At 48.3% G+C, this 22,303-nt stretch overlaps 1 protein-coding gene across 1 annotated transcript; it reads right to left on the bottom strand.

Moving 5' to 3' along the window:
- Positions 1-17,404: 17,404 nt before the first annotated feature.
- On the bottom strand, positions 17,405-20,489 carry PLA2G2A (phospholipase A2 group IIA). The gene is made up of 3 exons (XM_002811395.3): positions 20,345-20,489; positions 19,986-20,092; positions 17,405-17,820 (listed from the first exon to the last, which is right to left on the bottom strand). The coding sequence occupies exons 1-3, from the start codon at positions 20,446-20,448 to the stop codon at positions 17,678-17,680; spliced, it is 354 nt and encodes a 117-aa protein (XP_002811441.2). The 5' UTR covers positions 20,449-20,489; the 3' UTR covers positions 17,405-17,677.
- Positions 20,490-22,303: the final 1,814 nt, after the last annotated feature.

The raw sequence follows: 22,303 nt of genomic DNA, 5'->3' as shown, positions 1-22,303 counted from the left end.
CCTAGGGGTTCACAGTGCAGGCAGTGCGACTTGTCCTATTCTTGTCCCAGGCTGTGGGCCCAGCATCTCTGTGTGGGTGGAACCTGGTCTCAGGCTGGTTGACGTCGTCCTGCCAACTCTGCTGTATCCCATTCAAGGAACTTTCCTTCCTCCAGTGAGAAGGAAACCCAGTGAGATTCACCACTCCCAACTTTGGGGGAGCTCTGGCTCACTGGTGAGTTGAACTTGGTACATTGTTCTTCCTCCAGAAAGCCTATCACTGAGATGACAAGTATTGCCAAGGAAGAAGGATTTAATCAGGTGCTTGCAAACACTGCCTCCTTGCAAACACTGTCTGCTGCCTGGTGCAGGGGGGAGCACCACTCCCTACCAGTCCTCTTCTCCCCTGAAACCCCATGCAAGGACCTCCCTGAGCAGGGGTGGGGGACCACCCTTCCTCATCAATTCAGACTGTAAAGTGAAGCCCCTGTTCTTGGTTGAAGCATCCATTCAGGAATCTTCCCTGCTCCGAGAGGATCCCTGCTGTTACCACACTTGGCCCTCTGCTGTCCTTGTCTGGCTGAGAAGACATTCCAACTCACTGAGGGTTGGGTGGGACTCTTGCCCAGCTGTGGCACCCTTCTGCTCGCAGGTGCCCTGCTAACAGCTCCTGGCTCAAGTCTAGTAGTGTTTTGAGTCTAGGAGTGATTTGCTTTGGGCATGGCTGGGCTCCACTTATCAGTTCCGAGGTCTCCTCATGGGTGCCTCCTCTCAGCCTCCCTCCTTCCCTCCCTTTCTACCCAATTCCAGTCCTCCGCTGCCTGGGGCATGGCCGGCACAAGGCGTGTCCTCATGTCTGAGGCTGGCGTTGTCTTGGGAGCATAGCAGTGGATGTTTGTATACTTCAGAGCAGACCATCTATGGGACAAATCCATCTCTCTCATGTCCTCTCATAGCATAATTACATGTTTTGTGCCAAGTATCCTCTCTCAAAAAGCCTGAGTGAGAAGGAAACAGAAGGAGGTCCTGCAAGCCCATCCCGTTTCAACCTATGTGCCCCTCAGTCCAGCTGCTTTAGAGGCGCCCTCCTTCCCCAGGGAAGGGTTGGTGTCGCGTGTTATTCGCACAAGTCAATGAGCTGTTACTGTCTTCTGTTCACATAAGAAATCGGAGGCTCAGAGAAGTTCAGGAACCTGCTCTGGGTGGCCCAGCAGGTGGGTGACAGAGCTCAGATCGGAGAGGTCCATTTGCTCCTCACCACACCAGTCTTTGTGAAGTGAGAGTAGGTACGGTGGAGAGACACAAAAACATGACAGCAAAAAGGCCACAATCCCAAAAGCACAGTCCTAGAATGTTGTAGGAGTTATTAAGAAATTATTTTAGGCAGATTGAGAGGAAAAATGGTCCTTGGGAAGTTTTCATTTTTTAAAGCATCTCCAGAAACCTTTCTTGTAAAGCCCCTGCTCTTAGAGCCGAGCTGGCAACTTTTGATATGCAAATGCAGGCCATTAGAAACTGGGTCCACCCAAATATGGCTATTCCTGCGGCCTTCTTGCCCTTGCCCCACACTTGCCTGGCAACATGGCCGCCCCCACATATCCCTCCCTACATGTGTAAAACATCATGGCACCCTGCATTTGCATATTAAAAGGCTAGGGTGAGAGGGCCAGTTTTTTCGTGGGCTACATGAATGACATGCCTGCTCAAACCAATCCCTATGCAAATGAGCCCTATGCAAATCAGACACCGCCTCCTCCAGGCTCTATATATAGCTGGCTGGTTTCTGCCCCACTTGGGGTTCCCGGTCTAGGCTTTGGAGCCCCCCCACCCCATCTCTGTACAGGGAAGCTTCTTCTTTCTTCCCCCTTCTTTCTTCCCTGTTAAACTCTCTGCTCCTTAAAACAACTCCACGAGGGCCCAGCGCGTGGCTCACCCCCGTAATCCCAGAAGCAGAGGAGGGCGGATCATGAGGTCAGGAGATCGAGACCATCCTGGCTAACACAGTGAAACTCCATCTCTACTAAAAATACAAAAAATTAGCCAGGCGTGGTGGCGGGTGCCTGTAGTCCCAGCTACTCGGGAGGCTGAGGCAGGAGAATGGTGTGAACCTGGGAAGCGGGGCTTGCAGTGAGCCGAGATCATGCCACTGCACTCCAGCCTGGGTGACAGGGCAAGACTCTGTGTCACCAAAAAAAAAAAAAAAAAAAGAAAGAAAAAGAAAAAAATAAACAACTCCACGTGTGTCCATGTTGCTTTTTCCAATTCCACTGGAGAGGAAAAACCTGGTGTCCCTCCACTCATTGGAGCCCTATCAACAGGACACAGCTCTCTCTTTCTGGAGTGGAGGCAGGAGAGAGACCCACAAGGCAGTGGCAGGTCTGAGGGGTCCCTGAGTCTCCATCATTTTGTGAGGTTCCATCAAAAGCCTGTATGAGTTAGGGCTCTTTCAATCGCAAATGACAACAAACCCACTAGGGCTGCCTTAGGTCATAAAAGGGCCTAGACAGGCTTAAGTAGCCAGAAACCACCTCCCACCCCACCCCCGCCGCCCCGCCGCCCCGCCGCCCCGCCGCCCGTCAGTCTCCATCTTCAGCACCACCTCCTGCTGTTGCTTCCTTGAGAGATGGCAAGATGGCCGTGGCAGGAGGGTAGAGCCCCCGCTCCCTCCACTCCCTCAGAACAAAAGCCCACGTCTGACAGTCATTGGTCCATACTGGCTCATGGGGTCACTCCTGAGCCAATCACAGGAGCCAGGGGGAACGGATCAGCCAATTGCCTCAGGCTTGGGGCACAGATTCCTCCCCCGGGAGGCAGAACTCCACTGAAGCAGTTGGAGGGAGGGGCGATGGCTCTCAGAGGGAATTTGGGGCACTGGCACCAGAGGAAGTGAATGGATGGTGGGCAAGATGATGCACGTGAGCCATGTTCTAGTTTTCAGGGTCTTGGGCTTCCAGGCAGAGTGAAGATCTTCAGCTAGAAGGAGCAGGAGGAGCAGGCAGGGGAGACCACAGCAGGGAGAATGTCTTGGTGCCCAGTCCACCCATTTTATGTATGGGGAAACTGAGGTGTAGAAAAGGAAAGTGACTGCCTCAAGGCTCTAGAGCTGCTTTGCAGCAGAAGACAAGAACCCGGGGATCTTGACTCCCAATCCATTATAACGCCTCTCCTATTATTTAAAGGTAGTGGTTTTGGGGAGGTGGGGGGGCGGGTAAATGCCCAGGCCTCTCATTAATCCAGAAGCTACCTTCTTGTCCCTGAGTGGCAGGAACCAGGGAGATTCTCCCTAGTCTTCCAGGAGATAGTGGAGGATGGGTGAGCCTGTGTGTGGCGGAGGCTCAGCCGAGCTGTGGGAGTGCCTGGACAGGGTGGCAGTGAAAGTCTGGGTCTGGTCCCCGGTGGTGCTTGTCTGCCTGGTTCTCTGGAGGATGGTCTGGTGTTTGGAGCAGGCTGCAGCAGTGTACTTCACCCTACCTTGGTCTCAGCCTGTTGAGTGTAGGAGTCCACCCCTGCCGCTGCAATCGGCCACATGTGGCCACTCCCACTCTAGGGAGGCCGCTCTGGGGGTGAGGGCCTCAGCATCCCTACAGCTATGTGGAGGGCCTGAGATGGCCAGCAAAGTGTCCATGAGTGGACAGCAGAGGGTGCAGGGACAGAGCTGTGGCCGAAAAAGAGGCCAAGTCTTGGAGGTCCCAGGAAGAGGCTTGGCTCTCATCCTGCGGTTACTGGAGAGTCTCCGGAAGCATTTAAGCAAAGGACGACTTGGGAGTAGGTGAAGGATGGAAGAGGGAAGGTGAGAGATGATGGAGAAGCTGGTGTGGAGACCCAGGGGAGATGCAGTGGGCAGAATCAGAGTGATGATGACAGCGGTGGGAATGGAAGGGGGAGGGCCCTGATGGATATGCAGCGCAGGAATCAGACGAACCTGTGCCTGGATGGGGAGGAGAAGGAGGGCGGTTGTTAAAGTGATTAACGTGTTCTCAGCTTGGGCAGGTGGGTGGAGATTGGGTGGAGATGGGGGCACCTCCAGATGAGACCCTGGGAAAAGGTCTTAGATGGGGCTGTGTGGACTGGATGAGCTCAGTTTGGCCCATGTTGACTATAAGGGGCTCATGGGACCCCCAGGGGGGAGATGTCCAGTGACATCTGGTGTATGCACCTGCAGCTTTTGGGAGGGGCTGTGCTGGGACCCTGGATCGGAGAGTCATCTGATGAAAATGGAAATAAATGACCCATTTGGTGACATTTAAGCACCCAGAAAGCAGCAGAGAAGGAACAATCAGGACGGTGGGAGTGGAAAGGGAGAGAGCTGTGTCATGGGCATCAGCAGGTAGAGGGGTTAGAGCAGCCAGAGGTGGTTACTAATGTGAGAAATAGCAGCGTGATCCATGGGATAATGATGGGAAGGAAGGAACCTGGGGGAGTGCACATTTCATGGGTGGTGAAGACAAAGCCAGACTGCTGTGAATCAGGGGTGATGGGAAGCTGAGGAAAGAGAGGCAGTGAATGCAGATAATTTGTTTTTAGAGAGTTTGATTGTGAAGGGGAGAAGAGAGACATTGGGGGCTCGCTGGAGGAGCTGCTCAGTCTGAGGCTGATGATCTAGAGTCCAGGATGAAGCTCTGAGCTAAGCCTTATGGGTCTGCTCCCTGACCTCCAGGGCCTCCTCCATCAGAGTGAGGCTCCCCTAGTTCAGCAGCTGTGTTCCCTTAGGGTGTGGAGCGTGTCTTCTATCAGATAAAGAGCTCCTTCAGGACAGTAGGTGCCTCCCATTGGACTGGGAGCTCCCCAAAAGTTGCAGTTGTGTTTCCACCATCAGGCTTGGAGATTCCTGGTGAAAGACTGTCTCCTCCAGTGGACTGAGAGTTCCTGGAGAGCAGAGGCTGGGTCTCCCTCATCAGAATGAGAGCTCCCTGAAGCCAGGGACTGTGTTCCCCTCCACTTGGTTAGGAGGTCCTGAGGGGAGGTACTGGGTGTACCCACGGGTCTAGGAGCCTGAGAGGTGAGGGGTGAGTTTCCTCCGTCCTCTGTTCCTCCTCATGGTGTCCAGCAATAGAAACTGACCAGTGTCTTTCCCTCCCCACCCTCCCCCCATATCTGTTTCCTGTGGTTTCAGACAGAGGTGACTTCTGCCAGGAGGCAGCCTGTGATTGTGACAGAGAGGCTGCCCACTGTTCCTTTGACAACCTCGGCACCTACAATAAAACCATGTGCAACTACCCCAGCTTCTTATGTGAAAAGCTGGTTCCTCAGTGCTGAGTGTCCCCCTTCTCTCTAGCCTTGTCTGGGGCAGAGGCTTTCTTTCCTCCACCTGCACCATAAACCCTTTATGCCCCCAGCCTCTCCATGCAGGAGTAGGATGTGGTCCCAGCAAAGAACAGAATGGCCAAAGCCAGGCTGAACCCCTATTCCCTGTCCCAGGGGCTTGGCTCCTCGGTGGTGGTTGGGGTGTGCGAGGCTCTCTGGATGGGGTCTCAGTCCTCCTTCTGCTTCTAGGTCCACTCCCTTAGTCGTGTTGCACTTGTCTTTGAAATAAACCAACTCCATTGCTAATTGTGTGAGGGCATGGGAATGTGTGACAGGCGTGTCGAGTGCAGGCATTTCTGGATAGGGGGCATGTTCATTCACTTATTCACTTATTTATCTCACAAATACTTATTTAAGAACCTACTGCATGGCTGGCTCTGTTCTGGGGTTTCAGGATCCAGTGGGGAGCAAGACAGCCAGGAAGAGAGCTCCTTGTTGCCCGCTTCACTCCAGCCACTCTGGCCTTCTTGCTGCTCCTGGAATGAGATGAGTCTGTTCCAGTCTTAAAGCCTAAAAGGTTCTTTCACAGTGGCTTTTTTCTCTTCTCTCAGTTTCCAGCTGAAATGTCACCTCCCCAGGGAGCCCTTCCATGGCACCCAAGTTAGAGCAGCTCCTCCCTCCTCCCTTTACCCTTTCCAGCATCATCCTATTCATTTCGGTCTTGGCAGTTGTCACAGTCCCGAGTAACCTACTTATTTCAATGTTTATTTTTTGGTTAACTAAAGGAAGGGTGAAAAGTGGAGATCTATAGGCTTCTTGGGTAGGGACCTTAAAGATTTTCCTTCTTTCTCCGCTCATCTACTTGCTTTCCCCCGAGAGATGATGTGTGAGTTCGGATCCTCTGGAAGCAGATGCCAAGATGCAGTTGGAAGTGCAGGAGATGTATGGAGGGAAGCAACTCTAAAAGATAAAGGAGGCAGGAGAGGAGTAGGGAGAGAGAGTGTTCAGATCAGGAAGCAGGTCTGACACCTCTGAAGGGAGAGAGGAAAGGAAGGAGGATTGGGTAGGAAGAGGCTCAAACTGTGGCACAGCTCTGAGAATGTCTCAGCAATCTGATGGGGAGTTCTCATGTGAACAGTGCCCATTAAAGGAGTCCTCCATTGGGAAACAATTGCCTGGCTCTAGTCTCCTGTCATCACCATCATGGGAACGGCACTGGAGAACATGGCTTTGTCATGAGTACTGTGGCAGATCCCAAAGAAGCATGGGCTTGGGACTGTCCACTAAGTACACTCCTTGAACAGGTTCTCATTTGAAGGGAGAGCTGAGTGGTGCTGTCCAAGGTTGTCACAGAAAGAGTTACTTCGGATTGGTTGGATTTGAGGGTACTGACTGAGCCTTTTTTTTTTCCCTGGTGGATGGGTCATTGTGCATTAAAAGGTGACGCACAGATGGTGGAGCGACCAGAACTCTCACACCTTGCTGGTGGGAATGTAAAATGGGACAAGCACTTTGGAAAGAAGTTTGATCTGACTTTGTAACATTAAACATATCCTTATCCATTGAGTAAACATTTCCAGTCGTAGGTATTTATTCAAGAGAAATGAGAACTTAATGTTCACACAGATACTTGTATAAGAAATGGTCATAGCAGTTTTATTCAAAATATCCCAATACTGCAAATAGCAAAAATGTTAATTACCAGGAGAATGGATAAATAAATTGTAACATGTGCATGCTATGGAAAGCTACTCAGCAATAAAGAAGAACAGATTACAGACATGTGCAACACCATGAATGGATCTCATTTTCATTATACTGAATGGAAGAGGCCAGATGTAAAACAGTACACATATGGGAGGTGGAGATCACGCCACTACATTCTAACCTGGGCAACAGAGTGGGACCTTGTCAAAAAAAAAAAAAGTACACATAATATATGATTCAATTGATAGAAAGTTCTAAAACAGGCAACTAAGGTGAAAATAATCACGATCGTGATTTCTCCATGTTGTGAGCTGAATTGTGATTCCCCAAAATCTGTATGTTGAAGTCCTAACCTCCAGTACTTCAGAATGTGACTGTGTTTGGAGACCAGCCCTTTGAAGGGGTGATTAGGTTAAAGTGAGGTCATTAGGGTGGGTCCTGATGCAGTATGATTGGTGTCCTTAAAACAAGAGGAGGTTAGGACACGGACACCTGAGAGAGAAGACCATGTGAAGACACAAGGTAAGACAGCATCTATATGCCAAGGAGAGAGGCCTCAGAAGAGACCAACCTGTCAATGGCTTGATCTGAGATTTCTAGTTTCCAGGATCGTGAGAAAATAAATCGCTATGGTTTAAGCCCTCCAGTCTGTGGGACTTTGTTATGGTAGTGCAAGGTGACTAATTCATCCAGAGAGGGGGTTGACAGTAAAGGGATGTGAGGGAATTTTCTGGGAGATGGAAATGTTCTCGTGATGGGATGTGGGTGATGTGGGTGTATCCGTTTGTCAAATGTGTTCAGCTGTGATTTGTGCTTTCCAATCTATATATATTTTACCTTTAAGAAAGAACTAAAGGTGATGATGATGATGATGATTGATTGGAGGTGCAGAGTGGTTGGAGGTGTAAATGATAAAAGAAGGCCGAATGTTGATAAGTGTTGAAGCTGGTTGATGGATACAGGCGAGTTCACGATGTGTTTTTGTTACTTTGTATGTGTTGGAAATTTTTGCAAATTGAAAGTTCAAGCCCATGGGAGTGAAGCTTTCTTCTCTCTTCCTTTTATTTTTTTTTTTTGAGATGGAGTCTCGCTCTGTCACCCAGGCTGAAGTGCACTGGCATGATCTTGGCTCACTGCAACCTCCGCCTCCTGGGTTCAAGCAATTTCTTCTGCCTCAGCCTCCAGAGTAGCTGGGACTACAGGCATCCGCCACCACACCGGGCTAATTTTTGTACTTTTAGTAGAGACAGGGTTTCACCATATTGGCCAGGCTGGTCTTGAACTCCTGACCTTGTGATCTGCCTGCCTCGGCCTCCCAAAGTGCTGGGCGTGAGCCACAGTGCCGGGCTTCTCTCTTCCTAGCTGGTGGGGGACTTCCTGGCTCTGTCTTCTGTCCATGCACTTGGATAGTAGGGTGTGGAAAGATTCTGAGATTTCAGGGTTTCACAGAGGTAGTGTAGCACTGGAATTAGGTGCTAGTATTTGGAGCTCTGGGGTAAAGTCCCAACTACCATTAACTAGGTAAGAGTTTGTGTTAATTATTTGATCTTTCCTAACCTCTGTTTTTTCATTTATACAAGGAAGTTAATAATAGCTACTTCATCAGGGAGGTTGAAAAATATTAAATGTAAAAATGTATACAAATCAATTTGGACACTTTTGTTTTATTTTATTTTATTATTATTATTTGACATGGATTTTCCCTCTCATTGCCCAGGCTTTGAGTGCAATGGCGTGATCTCGGCTCACTGCAACTTCCACCTCCTGGGTTCAAGTGATTCTGCTGCCTCAGTCTCCCAAGTAGTTGGGATTACAGGTGTGCACCATCACGTCCGGCTAATTTTTGTATTTTTAGTAGAGACAGGGTTTCACCATGTTGGCCAGGCTAGCCTTGAACCCCTGACCTCAGGTGATCCACCCACCTCAGCCTCCCAAACTGCTGGAATTACATGAGTGAGCCACCATGCTTGGCCTGGACACTTTTAATATTAAGCAACTGAAGACCTGACTTAAATTGGTATAAATAATAAAAGAAATTTATTGACATGTGTAACAGAAATGACTGGAGGCTTTCTGGTATGGTTTGATCCAGAGGCACCTGTTTCCTCCTCCTCCTTCTCTTCCTTTTCTTTCTCTTTCCCAAAGCTTCCACCTAGGTGAGCATATATTTACATATTTTATTCCAGACTCCTAGAATTGTTTTTTTTGTTTTGTCTTTTTGTAATCTGCCTGAGAAGAGATCTCACACACAAGCCGCATTAAACATCCTAGATTTCCTCATTTTCTACACTCTCCTGCCTGCTAACTGCACCTTCTTTTGGTTTCTTGTTTCTGTTCTGCAGCACAATTTTCTACTTTCTGTCCTCAAATATGTCAGGCTCAGACCTGCCTCTGTATCCTTGCCTTAGCTGTTCCCTCTGCCTGGATTGATTTTCTCCTTGATTATCTTAGGGCTGACTCCTTCATATCATGGGTGATCTTGCTTCCAGTGCCTTTTCATATCTCTGCAGCACCTTTCCTGATCATGCCATCTGAAATACATGCCTTGTCTGCCACCTGCCCTCTCCTATTCTGCTGTTTTGATTCTGTTTATATTACTTATTACTGTCTTTTTTCATTCTTGAAATTTGTTTATTGGCGGCATATGTTCCTGTTAGTGCCTTGTAAGTGCCAAGAGGCAGGGGCCTTGCCTGTTTGGGTTTTGTGGTGTTCTTAGTGCCTGGTTCTGTGCCAGAAATGTTGCATGTACTCAATAGATGTCTGTGGAATGAATGAATGGAAGATATGAATAGCAATATTATCACAGAATTGTTAAGAGGATTTCATGAGAAGACACATTTAAAGTGCTTGGCCCAGGACCTGCCATGAAGTCAGTGTCCATTTTCCAGTAAGTGGGAGTAGTCGAGGCATGCTTTTGCTGCTGTTGTCATCATGTTGTCCCGTCCTGGCTGTGGAGTGCCTTTCTCCACCCTGCTCTCATTTGGATGAAAGTTACTCCCAGGTCATGACCCACGTGAGGAGTGGGAACATCCCTCGGTCGGCCAGCTGGTTCTTTCATCCATCCATGCTGCATGAAGTGGTTGACGTAATTTATTCCCTCCAGGGAATGGAATTCATCCGTAGCTTTGCCCTTGAAAAGTCCCCTGGGTTGGGTTTCATCAGCACGTGGGAAGCTCAGATGGTCTGGATTTTGGTTTCCAAGGTCTTCAGAGACCAGTAACAGCCTCAGTGCCTCGCTGGCCAAATAAAAGAGTTGGAAATCAAACTAAAGATGTGCTTGTGGAAAGTGACTAGAGAAAAGGTCATGTTTTCTCAAGACATAGCCTTTCTCCGGGAATCCATTCTTGAGCTAAGACAAGCAGCAGCACCATCCTTGGGCCTGGGAACCAGGACCTCTCCCCTAGGGTGAGGACTCCTAGGCCAAAGGATGTTCCTGCTGGAGCCCTTGGTCTCCCTTCTAAACCATGATCTGAGTGTCTGTTACTCTGGAATTTCTTGCTCAAATGACCCTGAATCACTTCCAGAATCTATCTAGGTTGTCTGCCTAGGTTTATCCCATTGAGTGAAAGTGATGTTTGCTACAGGAGCAAGAAATAAGCTATAGTGCTGATGGAGGGGGAAGGACATCTGAAATGAGTGGAGAGGAAGGGGTTGATGAGTATTAGTTAAGACCGTGGAGGCAGCTGTAGCAGCAGGGACTGCAGCTCCTTCCCTTCTACATTCAAGTCCTTCAGGCCATCTGGACCAGATGTTGAAGAGAACTCTGTGATCTCTCGGCCTTGCACCTCCCTCTAGGGTGAAGTGAGGGCACGCGCAATCACAGGATGGTAGAGGGCCCAGGTAGTGGTATGGGAACCTGACACAGTGGAAGGGCATGGGAGGATCTGAGAGGCTCATGGGGTAGCCTTTGTGGAGTGTAGGATGTGCCTATAAGATTCTTTTTTTTTTTTTTTTTTTTGGAGACCGAGTCTCGTTCTGTTGCCCAGGCTGGAGGGCAGTGGCATGATCGTGGCTCACTGCAACCTCCACCTCCCAGGTTCAAACGATTCTCCTGCCTCAGCCTCCTGAGCAGCTGGGATTACAGGGGTGCACCACCATGCCTGGCTAACTTTTGTATTTTTAGTAAGAGATGGGGTTTCACCATATTGGCCAGGCTGGTCTCGAACTCCTGACCTCATGATCCACCCACCTTGGCCTCCCAAAGTGCTGGGATTACAGGTGTGAGCCACCGTGCCTGGCCCAGATTCTTTTAACCTCACAACCTCAGCATCTTGCTCTGCCCTAGGCCAGTCCTGGGGCTAAAAGTGAACCAGGCTTGGTTTCTAGTCTACCATTCACTCATTCATTGACTTGGTTAATCTCCTATTCCATCATCTACAGAAGACATTTGCTCTCAAAGAACCATCTCTCTGCCACCCGGTATGGACCTGACTTGATTTCCCTAGTAACTAGGCAGGATGTGCCAGTTATCTCCATCTTAAAACTGAGGACAAAAGTGAAATATAAGTGATTTTTGGATTATCTGTGACCACCATTCATCCAGCCAAGCGAAGGCAATAATTGAGAAATGGGTATTTCATTCTGGTCCGATGGTATAAACTAGGACCCAGAGGTGCAACTGGCTGGCCTGTCAGCTGACTGTCAAGGTGGAAAGATCAGAACTTAGATGGAGACAGCTATGGGTTTGAGTCTTCACTCTCTCTCTTACACACATGAGACATGATACACTCTCACGCTCTCTCTTACACACTGCTCATGTATCATGCATTGGTAGGGTACATTTCCAGAGGTGGGCTGCTGAGTGAAAGGATAAGTGCTTTTATAACTGACCAAGCCTTAATCTGTGTGCACCACGGCTTCTCTTCATCACGCTGTTATTGTTGGTTTGTGCAAGGTACCAATTTTATTTTATTCACTTTAGTCCTTCATCTTCCATCTCCACTACCAATTTATTCTTCCTATGTTTATTTAGATATATGGTTTCTTGAAAAATGTTTAGTGTTTGTTTGACTCTCTGTGGATGCTTTTAAACTGGTACACAGATATTGTGCTATACATTTCCCTTTTTTCTGCCAAGTTTGCAAATTAGCATAGGCTCTGGCTCCCTGTGCCAAAACCAACCTAACAAATACATGCCTGAGAGAGAATCTTGGATGATGAAATAGCAAAAGAACCTTTGCAGAGTCTTGCAGGAAGTTAGAATCTGATCTTGGCTGCTGGGTATGGTTCTGGGGGAGAGGGGTTGGCTGTGCCCTGGAGCAGCGGATTGGTGGGCTTTGGCAAGCAGCGAGTAGGTTGGGAGGAAGCTCTTTAAGTTTTGTTCTTCTTCTCCTTTTGCGTCTTCATCTTAGAGCAACAGCTGAAATGCCCAAGTCCTAGAGATGATATTAGGGCTGTCCCAAAGCCCTGCTTGGGTGAGCAATTGACCCAGATGGATGCAGGCTTCTCAAGTGCCCTCAGCCATTCATTCCCTCATCTCATCCTGCACTGCTCCCCCTGCCGCCCTGCCCCATCTCAGGGAGGGCCGGTAACAGCTTTGGGGTGCTGCTTCCTGCCAGGGCTGCTACTTCCCAGATGTTCAATGATGAAACCTTGTCAGCAGGAGCACCTGCCTGGGGTGGCAGCAAATGGGAATCATCAAATCTTGGACTCATCCCCTTCCCCTTCCCTAAGTTTGTCTTGAGACACCCAGACTACACCCACTAGAAAGATGAAATGTACTTGTCAACACATACCATCTAGAACAGAATTGCCAGAGTGGATGAGCAAGAAACTAAAATATGCATGTTAAACATACTTATGTAGATAAGGGAAGATGTTAGCAATATCAGGCAAGAACAAGTCATTATTTTAAAAAATCCCAAGTATAAAAGTTACTTAGGAAGAGTATAATCATTGAAATAGAATAGCTAGCAGAAGAATGTCACAGATAGAGTTAGAAGCTTAGATTGAGACGTCTTCTTAGGGAAAAAGAATAAAAAGAAAATAGCAAGGATAATTCAAACCAGATGTAGTGGTGTGTGCCTGTAGTCCCAGCCACTTGGGAGGCTGATGCAGGAGCATTGCTTGAGCCCAGGGGTTTGGGGCTGTAATGCGCTGTGCAGATCGGGTGTTCCGCACTAAGTTGGGCATCAGTATGATGACTTCCCAGGAGTGGGAGACCACCAAGTGGTGTAAAGAGGGGTGAACTGGCCAAGGTTGGAAATGGAGCAGGTCGAAACTCCCAGTGCTAATCAGTAGTGGGATCACACCTGTAAATAGCTGTGGCACTCCAGCCTGGGCAACATAGGGAGACTCTGTCTCTTTTTTGTTGTTGTTTTTGTTTTTTGTTTTTTTTTGAGACAGAGTTTTGCTCTTGTTGCCCAGGCTGGAGTGCAATGGCATGATCTCGGCTCGCTGCAACCTCTGCCTAGCGGGTTCAAGCGAATCTCCTGCTTCAGTCTCCTGAGCAGCTGGGATCACAGGCATAGGCCATCACATCCAGGTAATTTTATATTTTTAGTAGAGATGGGGTTTCGCCATGTTGGTTAGGCTGGTCTTGAACTCCCGATCTCAGGTGATCCGCCCCCCTCAGCCTCCCAAAGTGCTGGGATTACAGGCGTGAGCCACCGCGCTGGGTGGGAGACTCTATCTCTTAAAAAAATCCAAAGCGGTATGGAGTACAGACGCACTAACTTCCAGATAGTAAAAGTCCCAGAAAGAGACAGGAAAAAGAGAGGGAAGGAAATGTTCAAAGAAATAATGAATATAAAATTCCTATCATTAAAGACAGGTGAAAGGACTTCAGAGTACAAAAAGGCCAGATAAAGAAAAACTGTCAACTAGAAACATTGCAGTGAAAATTAAGAACATCAAAGACAAAGAGAAATTCTACAGGCTTCCAGAGGGAAAGAGCAAATATCCAATCAAAGATGATGGGTCAGGTTAATATCAGACGTCTTATTAGCAATATTGGAATGGGATTGGAAGAAATGGAGGAATGCTTTTAAGGTAATAAGGAAGAATGGAAAAAAAAATGAACCAAGGATATTATATCTTTCGAAATTGTTATTCAATGTGAGGTTGTAAAAAATGCTTTCAGGAATAAAAGGCCTTCAAAATTTTGCACACAAAGACTCATGTTGAAAATATTCTTAGATGAATACCCAGAAATGCAAAGTCTTTACTGGAGGGAGAGATGTATACTCTTTCCCTAGATCTTTCTTTTCCATAGATCAAGGCAGAGGAAAAGGCCTTGGCAAGCATTTGACTAAGGCTTTATTTCAAGCAGCTTTTCACCGCCTCTGTTTAGAAGCTAAAGAGAAATCACTGAGGAGTAATATGGTCCCAACCTCATCCTGGCAGTCTATGGGGGTAGCTGGAAAGAAAATTACTCTGTTTATGTTGTAATAAATGGTACTTTCTCTAAGTCAAAGGACGAAAACAAACCGCTAATTCTAAAATCATTAAGGTCCAGACATGGTGGCTTATACTTATAATCCCAGCACTTTGGGAGGCTGAGGCAGGAGGGTCGTTTGAGCCTAGGTGTTCAAGACCAACTTAGACAACATGGTGAGACCTCAACTCTACAAAACATAAAAAAAATCATAAAAAAATTTAGCTGGGTATGGTGGCGCACACCTGTAGTCCCAGCTACTCAGGAGGCTGAGGCGGGAAGATCAATTGAGCCCAGGAGATGGAGGCTGTAGTGAGTGATTGTGCCACTGCACTCCAGCCTGGATGACAGAGTGAGACCCTGTCTCAAAAAAAAAAAAATCATTAAGGTCATTTTTCTTTCCTCAATTCAAATTCGACCAGTATTTCCCAGTTGGGATTCAAGGGGCGATGCTGGTCTGTGAACTGCTTCCCCTTCGTGGGGAGGTACATACATACAGAGATTGAGAATGTTAGGAAATTTCAAAGCAATTTGACAGAGTAATTTTATTATTGCACCCAATAATAAAACATCTGGGATTGTATTTTGTACATTTTTAACAAAAGTATCGATTTGAGACAGAGTTGGAAAAAATAAAGAATAAATTGGTCCATTACCACGAATGGTTTAAGAAGCACTGGATTATACTGGATACTGGAAAATTCTTTCTGCAAAAGACCATACATTCTCTGTGGCAATGATTCAGTTCCACTGTTGTCACGTGAAAGCCAGCATGAGAATTTACTACCCAAAGAGCATGATTGTATTACGAGAAAATTTTATTGCCATTAAAATATGATTTTAACATATCATTTTTGTATGAGAGATTCTTCTGATTTTTTTTCAAGCATTAAAAAAACATAAAAACCATTCTTATCTTGCCTGCTGGACAAAAACAGGTAGTGCATAGATTTGGTCCACAGGCCATAGGGTGCCAACCCATGAGTTAGACCATATTGTCTCTGAGAGTTAGTTATCTATCTTAGACACAGGAATGTTTGTGTGTGTTTGATGATGCTAATTTTCTTTTGAATAGGAAATATATTCATAGGGTTAAAAATCAAAACAATATAAAAAGTTAAGTATCAAAAAATCTTTCTGTCACCCCATCTGTGCCAGCCTCATTTCTTGCCAGCCCTGTTCCCTAAAGATAGCCATTTTGATGAATTTCTTGCATGATCTTTGAGTGTTACTGGAAATATTAACACAAATATATTAACAGATGTATTTTTCTACATAAATGTGGCACACTGTTTATACTATTCTCCTCTTTGCTCTTTTCTGTTACCACCATATCCTGAAGACCTTTGTCCATTGGAGCAGAGAGAGCTTCCCTCATTATATAAATGCATTGGGTCCCTTTTTGAGTTGGTATCATGATTTATCTAACTAGTTCTCTTGACATATACTCTTGGATTATTTCCAGCTCAATTCAGAACAATGCTGCAGTGAACAAATTTGCTCATACATCACTCTGTGTGTGCAAGCGTGTGTGTGCGGGTGTGTGGTGTGTGCCTGCATCCATAGGGTAAATTTCCAACTGGAAATTTCACTGAGTGAAAGGATAAATACATTTGTAACTTTGATAGATATTGCCAATTTGCCCTCTTTAGGCATTTTGCCTTCCCACCAGCTACCTATGAAAGTGCCCGTTTCCCCATGCAGCCTCGCTAGTAGATCAAGTTGTCACACTTCTGGATTTTTTTCATTGTAATAGATAAAAATGGCATCTCAGTGGAATTTTAATGTGCGTTTCTCTTGCTGTGTGTGAAAGTGAACATGACCAGGGCCGCCTCCAGCAAATGAAACATTTGGTGCAGAATTAGAAAAGGTGCTTCTTCTGGTAAGACAGATTATGGGAAGGCATCTCCTCTGGGGGAATGCAGAACTTGCTGGGCTGTGCAGGAGCTTTCTCCTGTGGGAAACTCAGCTCCCACCTGTGTCCCCTGTGCAGGGTGCCTTTGTGAAGGGATCCACACCCAGCAGCCCAGATGGGTGTTATTGGAGAAACAGATGGGGCTGTAGCTGGTCCAGGTGGGAATTTCCCAGCGGAACCCTGAACAGCAGGAGGGGCAGTAGCATCTGAGTAAAGGTAGGACCCGCTACACAATGTGTGTGACCCAGTTGGGTGCAGTGGCTCATGCCTGTAATCTTAACACTTTGGGAGGCCAAGGCAGGAGCATTGCATGAGGCCAGGAGTTTGAGATCTGCCTGGCCAACATAGCGAGACCCCATCTCTATTAAAAAATAATAAAAATAAATAAATTTGGGCAGCCCAGTGCAAAATGAAATGTGGGAAGGAACTCTTGATTAAAGATTAGTAAGACTTTTCAGATAGCCACAGCACAGTATTAAACCAGGCGCGGCACCCCTCCAAACACAGCAGGCTGTGGGACTGCAGGGGTTGCGCACCTGGGAAACCAACCCTGGTGACGGGATAACACCCCCAGGGTCCAGCTGGTGGCCAGCATTATATCACCCCACTTTTCCTCCTTACTAGACTGGCAACACAGGAGAAGAGCATTCCATGCAGAAGACATGGACTACAGCTTCCCAGATTAAGACCAGCCTTCCTGCTTTCTCCCAGCAGGCCAGTAGGAGCTGCTATTGCCTAGGGAAGGGGAGGGAGATGTCTGGGTTTTGCTTGTAATAGTCATGGCAGCTGTAGACATATTAGACCCAAAGCTTTTCATTTGTCATCATTCTAATTCTCAAACATGCCCATGCAGGAGGCACCAGTGTTATCTCCATCTAGATGAAAGAACTAAGGCTTAGGGAGATGGGGGAGTGGGATTGACATAGCCAGTCTGACTCCAGAACCTATTTTTTTTGTTTGCTTTGTTTTGTTTTGTTTTTATAAAGACAAGGTCTCCCTGTGTTGCCCAGGCTGGCCTTGAACTTCTGAGCTCAAGCAATCCTTGCACTTCAGCCTCAGCCTCCCGAGCAGCTGGGACAACAGGCACACAGCACTACACCAGACTCAGAGCCTGTATTTTTAACCCTTACCCCTGTTCGTTCTCATGCTAACAGTGCATAGGGCAATGCATACACACACACATGTACATGATTTGCTAATTGCTTTATTCAGAAGAGACCCCTCGGAGTACAGCTTCTTTGGTTAAGCACAGAGTTGAGGTGGAGGAGAGCAGTGGAAGGCTGGAAATCTCCTGCTTGGTGTCTCATTCTGGGTGGGTATAGAAGGGCTCCTGACTGGCCTCTAGGATGGGTGAGGGATGCTTTCTGCATTGCCAAGGAACTTGGTTAGGGTAGGGAGGGAGGGTATGAGAGAGGGAAATTCAGCATTGGGTGAAAGGTTTCTGGGGAAGAGGGGACTCAGCAACGAGGGGTGCTCCCTCTGCAGTGTTTATTGGAATAGTACTGGTACTTTTTATTGTAGGTCGTCTTGTTTCTAGCAAAACAGTTGGCAGCAGCCTTATCACACTCGCACAGTTGACTTCTGCAGGAGTCCTGTTTTGCTGAAACCATAAGAAAATAAACATAAGATGGGCGTTTGTTAATATTCAGTGGTTTCTTGTGGGAACCCTGGGGTAGAAGACACAGCCCTGTCCTCCAGAAGCTCCTAGTTGGAGACAAACACCTGCGCTCCAGATATTTCTGACCAATGGGGAGGCAGAATTCTTGCCCTTGGGATGCTGGCCTCCAGCCTGGTGGAGACACAGCCAGGCACTGGGATACTTTCTTAAAGGCCTTCCTAACAGCCATCATCTCTTCCTCTTGCTAACAGATGTGTCCAGGAGGCAAAGCCCTAGCCGCGGGGTTCTGGGAATAGACTGTGATTGGTGTAAGCCAGGCAGGGTCATCCCTTTTTCCTTTACAGTGATTGGTCTTTGTGTATCATGTAACCTTGTTCCAACCAATGAGCAACAAGGAGAAGTCTGCTGGGGGCTTCTGGGAACGATCTATTTCCTCCCTCCAAAAAAAGAGATGCCCAAGAGGAAGGCCTCTTCCATAGTATGAGGCCAGAAGGGTGGACCTGCAGCCTGTCTCTTGACATCCCAGGTGTAGACACTGCCCACGTGGCATAGCTGAAGGCCAGGAGAAGGCTGGATTCTTTATGACATGGCTGGAAAGCTGCCCCAAGTCTGGCACTGCACTCTTCCAGAATTCTAGTTATGTGACAGTCACATATCCCCATTATGCAAGCCACTGTCAGCTTGGCATCATGTGGCTTGTGACCTAATGCCTGCGAAGATACACGCCTCTATGAGAGGCCATGATGGGAGACATAATTTCTGATCTTAAAAGGACTCAGGCCATGGGCAGGAGTCCACGCTTTTTCCAAATCCCACTCATGAGTCAGTTGTCTGGGGACACCAAGCAAAGCCTTCCAGTGCCACCCACCTCTCCTCCCCTTCAGGGCCAAACTTTCTCCAGAATGTTGTCTTTGCCTCCTGTCTCTACTTCCCTTCCCATCAGCCCCCACCTGCTCTAATCTGGCTTTGCCCTCCCCACTCCATGGAAACAGCTTCCCCTGAGTCCCTCATGCGTTTCTGCCTCAACATCCAGGGGAGCCTTGTTGGCCCTTTTCATGGAAGACTCCTCTGTTCACTTGGCCCTTGCTAACCATTTCCTTACCGAATCCTTGACGTTCTCGCTCAGTTCCCCTTCTCCCTCTCTGTCCATCCCTCCTCTGTCTCCTTTCTGGGCCTTTAAACAGCAAATGAGCGATCACACCCACCTCTCAGCTTTCTGCTGCTGGCTTCTGAATCTGTGTCCCAGTCCTGACTTCTCCCCTGAGCTGTATAGACAGCTGCCTGCTGGACCCCTCCCTGGGTGCTGGAGGCCCCTAAACTCAACATGCTGGAAATAGAACTGCTCCTCCCCACCCTCCACCATGACCTGCTCCCATGGTCTTTATCACAGTTGTGCCACCCATGCAGCCACATATCCATCCAACCACTCCGTCTCCCCATCGCTCCCAACTCAGTCACCAGTTCAGCTGATTCCATCTCAAATGCATCTTGATTTTTTCTCCACCTTTCCCATCCTGACCTCCATTGTTTTATGTCAAAATGTTACTCCCTGTTGCCTGCATGATGGCAATAGCTTTCTCTGCCTCACTTCCACTTGTCTCCATTGACCGTGTCCCCACAGTGAGTCATCTAAAATGCAAATCTGCCCCTGTAGCTCCTTTGCTTAATAGCATCCTATTGCTTTAGGGCAAAACCTAAATACAGCCTGGCCTGGAGGGCCGGATTGACCTAGCTCCTTCCTATGTCTCCAGAATCATGGCTCAGCACTGCTTCTCTTCCTCATGTTTCTGCTGGGCAGTACAGAATGGCTTACAGTGCCCTTTGGTGCCTTTGACCATGCTGTGTCCTCTTCTGGGAATGCTCCCTCCTCTCCCCTGACTCTCTGCACAGCCTTTCAGACTCAGCTTAGAGGTCACCCCTTCCAGGAGCCTTCCTCAAGCCTCAGGTTGTGTTAAAGCCTTATCTGTTTGTTTACTTCCCACTGGAGTCTTTACCACATTGGATTTTCACTTTCCTGGCTTCCCACTCAACTGTGAGCTTCCTGAAGCAGGAACTGTGTCCCTCTGTGTCTATCTTTGGTGCCCAGCACAGTCCCCAGCACTGTCTAAACAAATGAGGGCCACTCGATGGTGAGGTAGGACTCTTACCACAGGTGATTCTGCTCCCCTTGTTGCTAAACTTGTAGCTCAGAAATTTGGTGCCACACCCACGTTTCTCCAGACGTTTGTAGCAACAGTCATGAGTGACACAGCAGCTGCAAGGAGACACCCTACTGGGGCTGTTGTCCCACAGCTCCAGGAGGCCTGGAGGTCTCACCCCCTTGGACCCTGGGCAGAGACCCAGTGACTTTGCAACAGTCTAGAGCAGAAGTTCCAACATGCTGGCTGCTTTTCCAGCCAGGCCATCCTGAGACCTCTGTGCCCATCAGGAACTGGCACTGTCTTTGCAGCTCCCAGCCCTGCCTGGGCCAGAGTCTAGGAGGGTAGGGAGGGATGGGTGGCCTCACCGATCCGTTGCATCCTTGGGGGATCCTTTGCCACCCACGCCACAGTGGCAGCCGTAGAAGGCATAACTGAGTGAGGCTTCCTTTCCTGTCGTCAACTTGATCATTTTCCGGAAATTCACCAAATCCCCATGGGCCTGCAGTAGGCCTGGAAGGAAATTTGGGAGTTGTCTGGTGATGGGGCATGGGGTTCTGTACCCTCCCTCTCTGCCCCTCTCTGCTACTCTCCTTCCTCCCAAATGGCTTCTTTTTTCCCCCTGAGAGAGGATTGCTGCAATGGGAGAGAAAACTAAGGGACAAGAGTGCTTCCCTTCTGGGGCTGTCCCCCCATGCTCAGAGGTCAGGGTCAGCTCTTACCAAAGATCATGATCACTGCCAACAGTAGGAGGGTCTTCATGGTAAGAGTTCTTGGTTGACAAATGCAGATGGACTGGCCTAGCTCCTCTGCTGGGTGGTCTCAACTTCTGCCCCGGCCTTCGCTCCCCTGCTCCTCCTTGGTGGCTCTGAGACACACAGACACGCTCTCCCATCCAACCTAAGTCCAGGGTGACTTCCTCTGTCACACTCAGAGCACACAAGGAGTGCCCTCCAGCAATGCACACACACGCACACACCACCTCCTGACCCGTTCCCAGCTCTGCAGAATGGTTTCATACACATCAGGCCCTCAGACCTGTGGAGAACCCCATGATACACTGATGAGAACTCCCCTGTACCTCATCAGACTGAGAGTTCTTGGGAGGTTGGAACCAGGTTTGTCCCAACTACCTGGGAGGTTCCTGAGGTCAGAGGATGTGTCCCCCGCTAGACATAGCTTGCATATCCCCACACTGGATTCAAGGCTTGGAGTCTCCAAGGCACCCATGGAGGCTCAGCCTCAGTATTTTCCTCCAGAATGAAAGCATCAACCTCTCTCTACTAGGCCTTCTAACCCCTTCCACATACACAAGTTTCCAAACACATACATGCTAACACACCTATGCCCACATACACACACTCTTGTACTTACCTGATAGTGCAAACATCCTCTCTTACACTACACTCACATACCGGCTCAACACACTCATGCACACACACCCTCTTGTGCATATCAAATCATGCACATGCATGCACAACACAGCCACTCTCAAAGGCAGCGAATGAGCAGGAATCCTGCTCTTGACAGGACATCAGCTTCCCTGGCTCTTTACCTCTCAGAGGACTCCAGCGTTGTATCCCCAGGCTGTCTTGTTTGTTCTGCACTCCTGCGCCCCTTAAATAGCTGCTCCCTCTGGGAGGTTGGGGGTAGGTGAGGCATGAGGCTGGGGATGGGCGTGGCCAGTTGGTGGACTCAGGATTGGTCGCCCATACCCCTAGGTAATCCCTTTCCTTCCCCTCATCAGCTGGCAGGACAGAGTTGAGGATTGGGAAACCTTACGTGTCAGTAGCTGATGCCAAAACACATCTCAGGCAGTTTTGCAGTCTTTCCATGGAGTAAATTCCCATAACCAGCTCTGGGTGTGATCAACGGTCAGCCACTCCCCTGCAATCACCTCTAAGGGGGGCAGGGACTGTCTGCTGTTGCAGGCTGTGGACTCATTTGCACACCCAGAGGGCCCACCAATTGCTGAGCAAGGATTGCTCCCTTCTTCTGCTCAATGTGGCATTTGGGAATAGAAAAGAGGGCTTTTAGTGGTACTCATTCATTCAGCCGCTCAATCATTCATTCACAGGAAGTATGTCCTGGGCCTCTACCATGTTCCAGCACCTGTGCAGGCCTTACGTGTGCACCCCACCTTCCACCAGGGACAGGGTTTAATGGGGGTGGATTTCCCTTCCCACTAACTTGGGCCAGGGCCTCAACCTTCTCTTCTTCCTCTTCTTTCTTCTTTTTCTCCGCCCCTGTCCCATATGAGCTTCTAAACCTGGAAAAAGCCAGAGGCTATCCTTGAAGTTCCCACCAAAGCACTGCCTTCACTTTAT

The sequence above is a fragment of the Pongo abelii genome, chromosome 1 (genome assembly GCF_028885655.2).
Source record: "Pongo abelii isolate AG06213 chromosome 1, NHGRI_mPonAbe1-v2.0_pri, whole genome shotgun sequence".
NCBI lineage: Eukaryota > Metazoa > Chordata > Mammalia > Primates > Hominidae > Pongo > Pongo abelii.
Note: the sequence above shows the minus strand (reverse complement) of the source record. Positions and strands in the feature narration are given on the sequence as shown.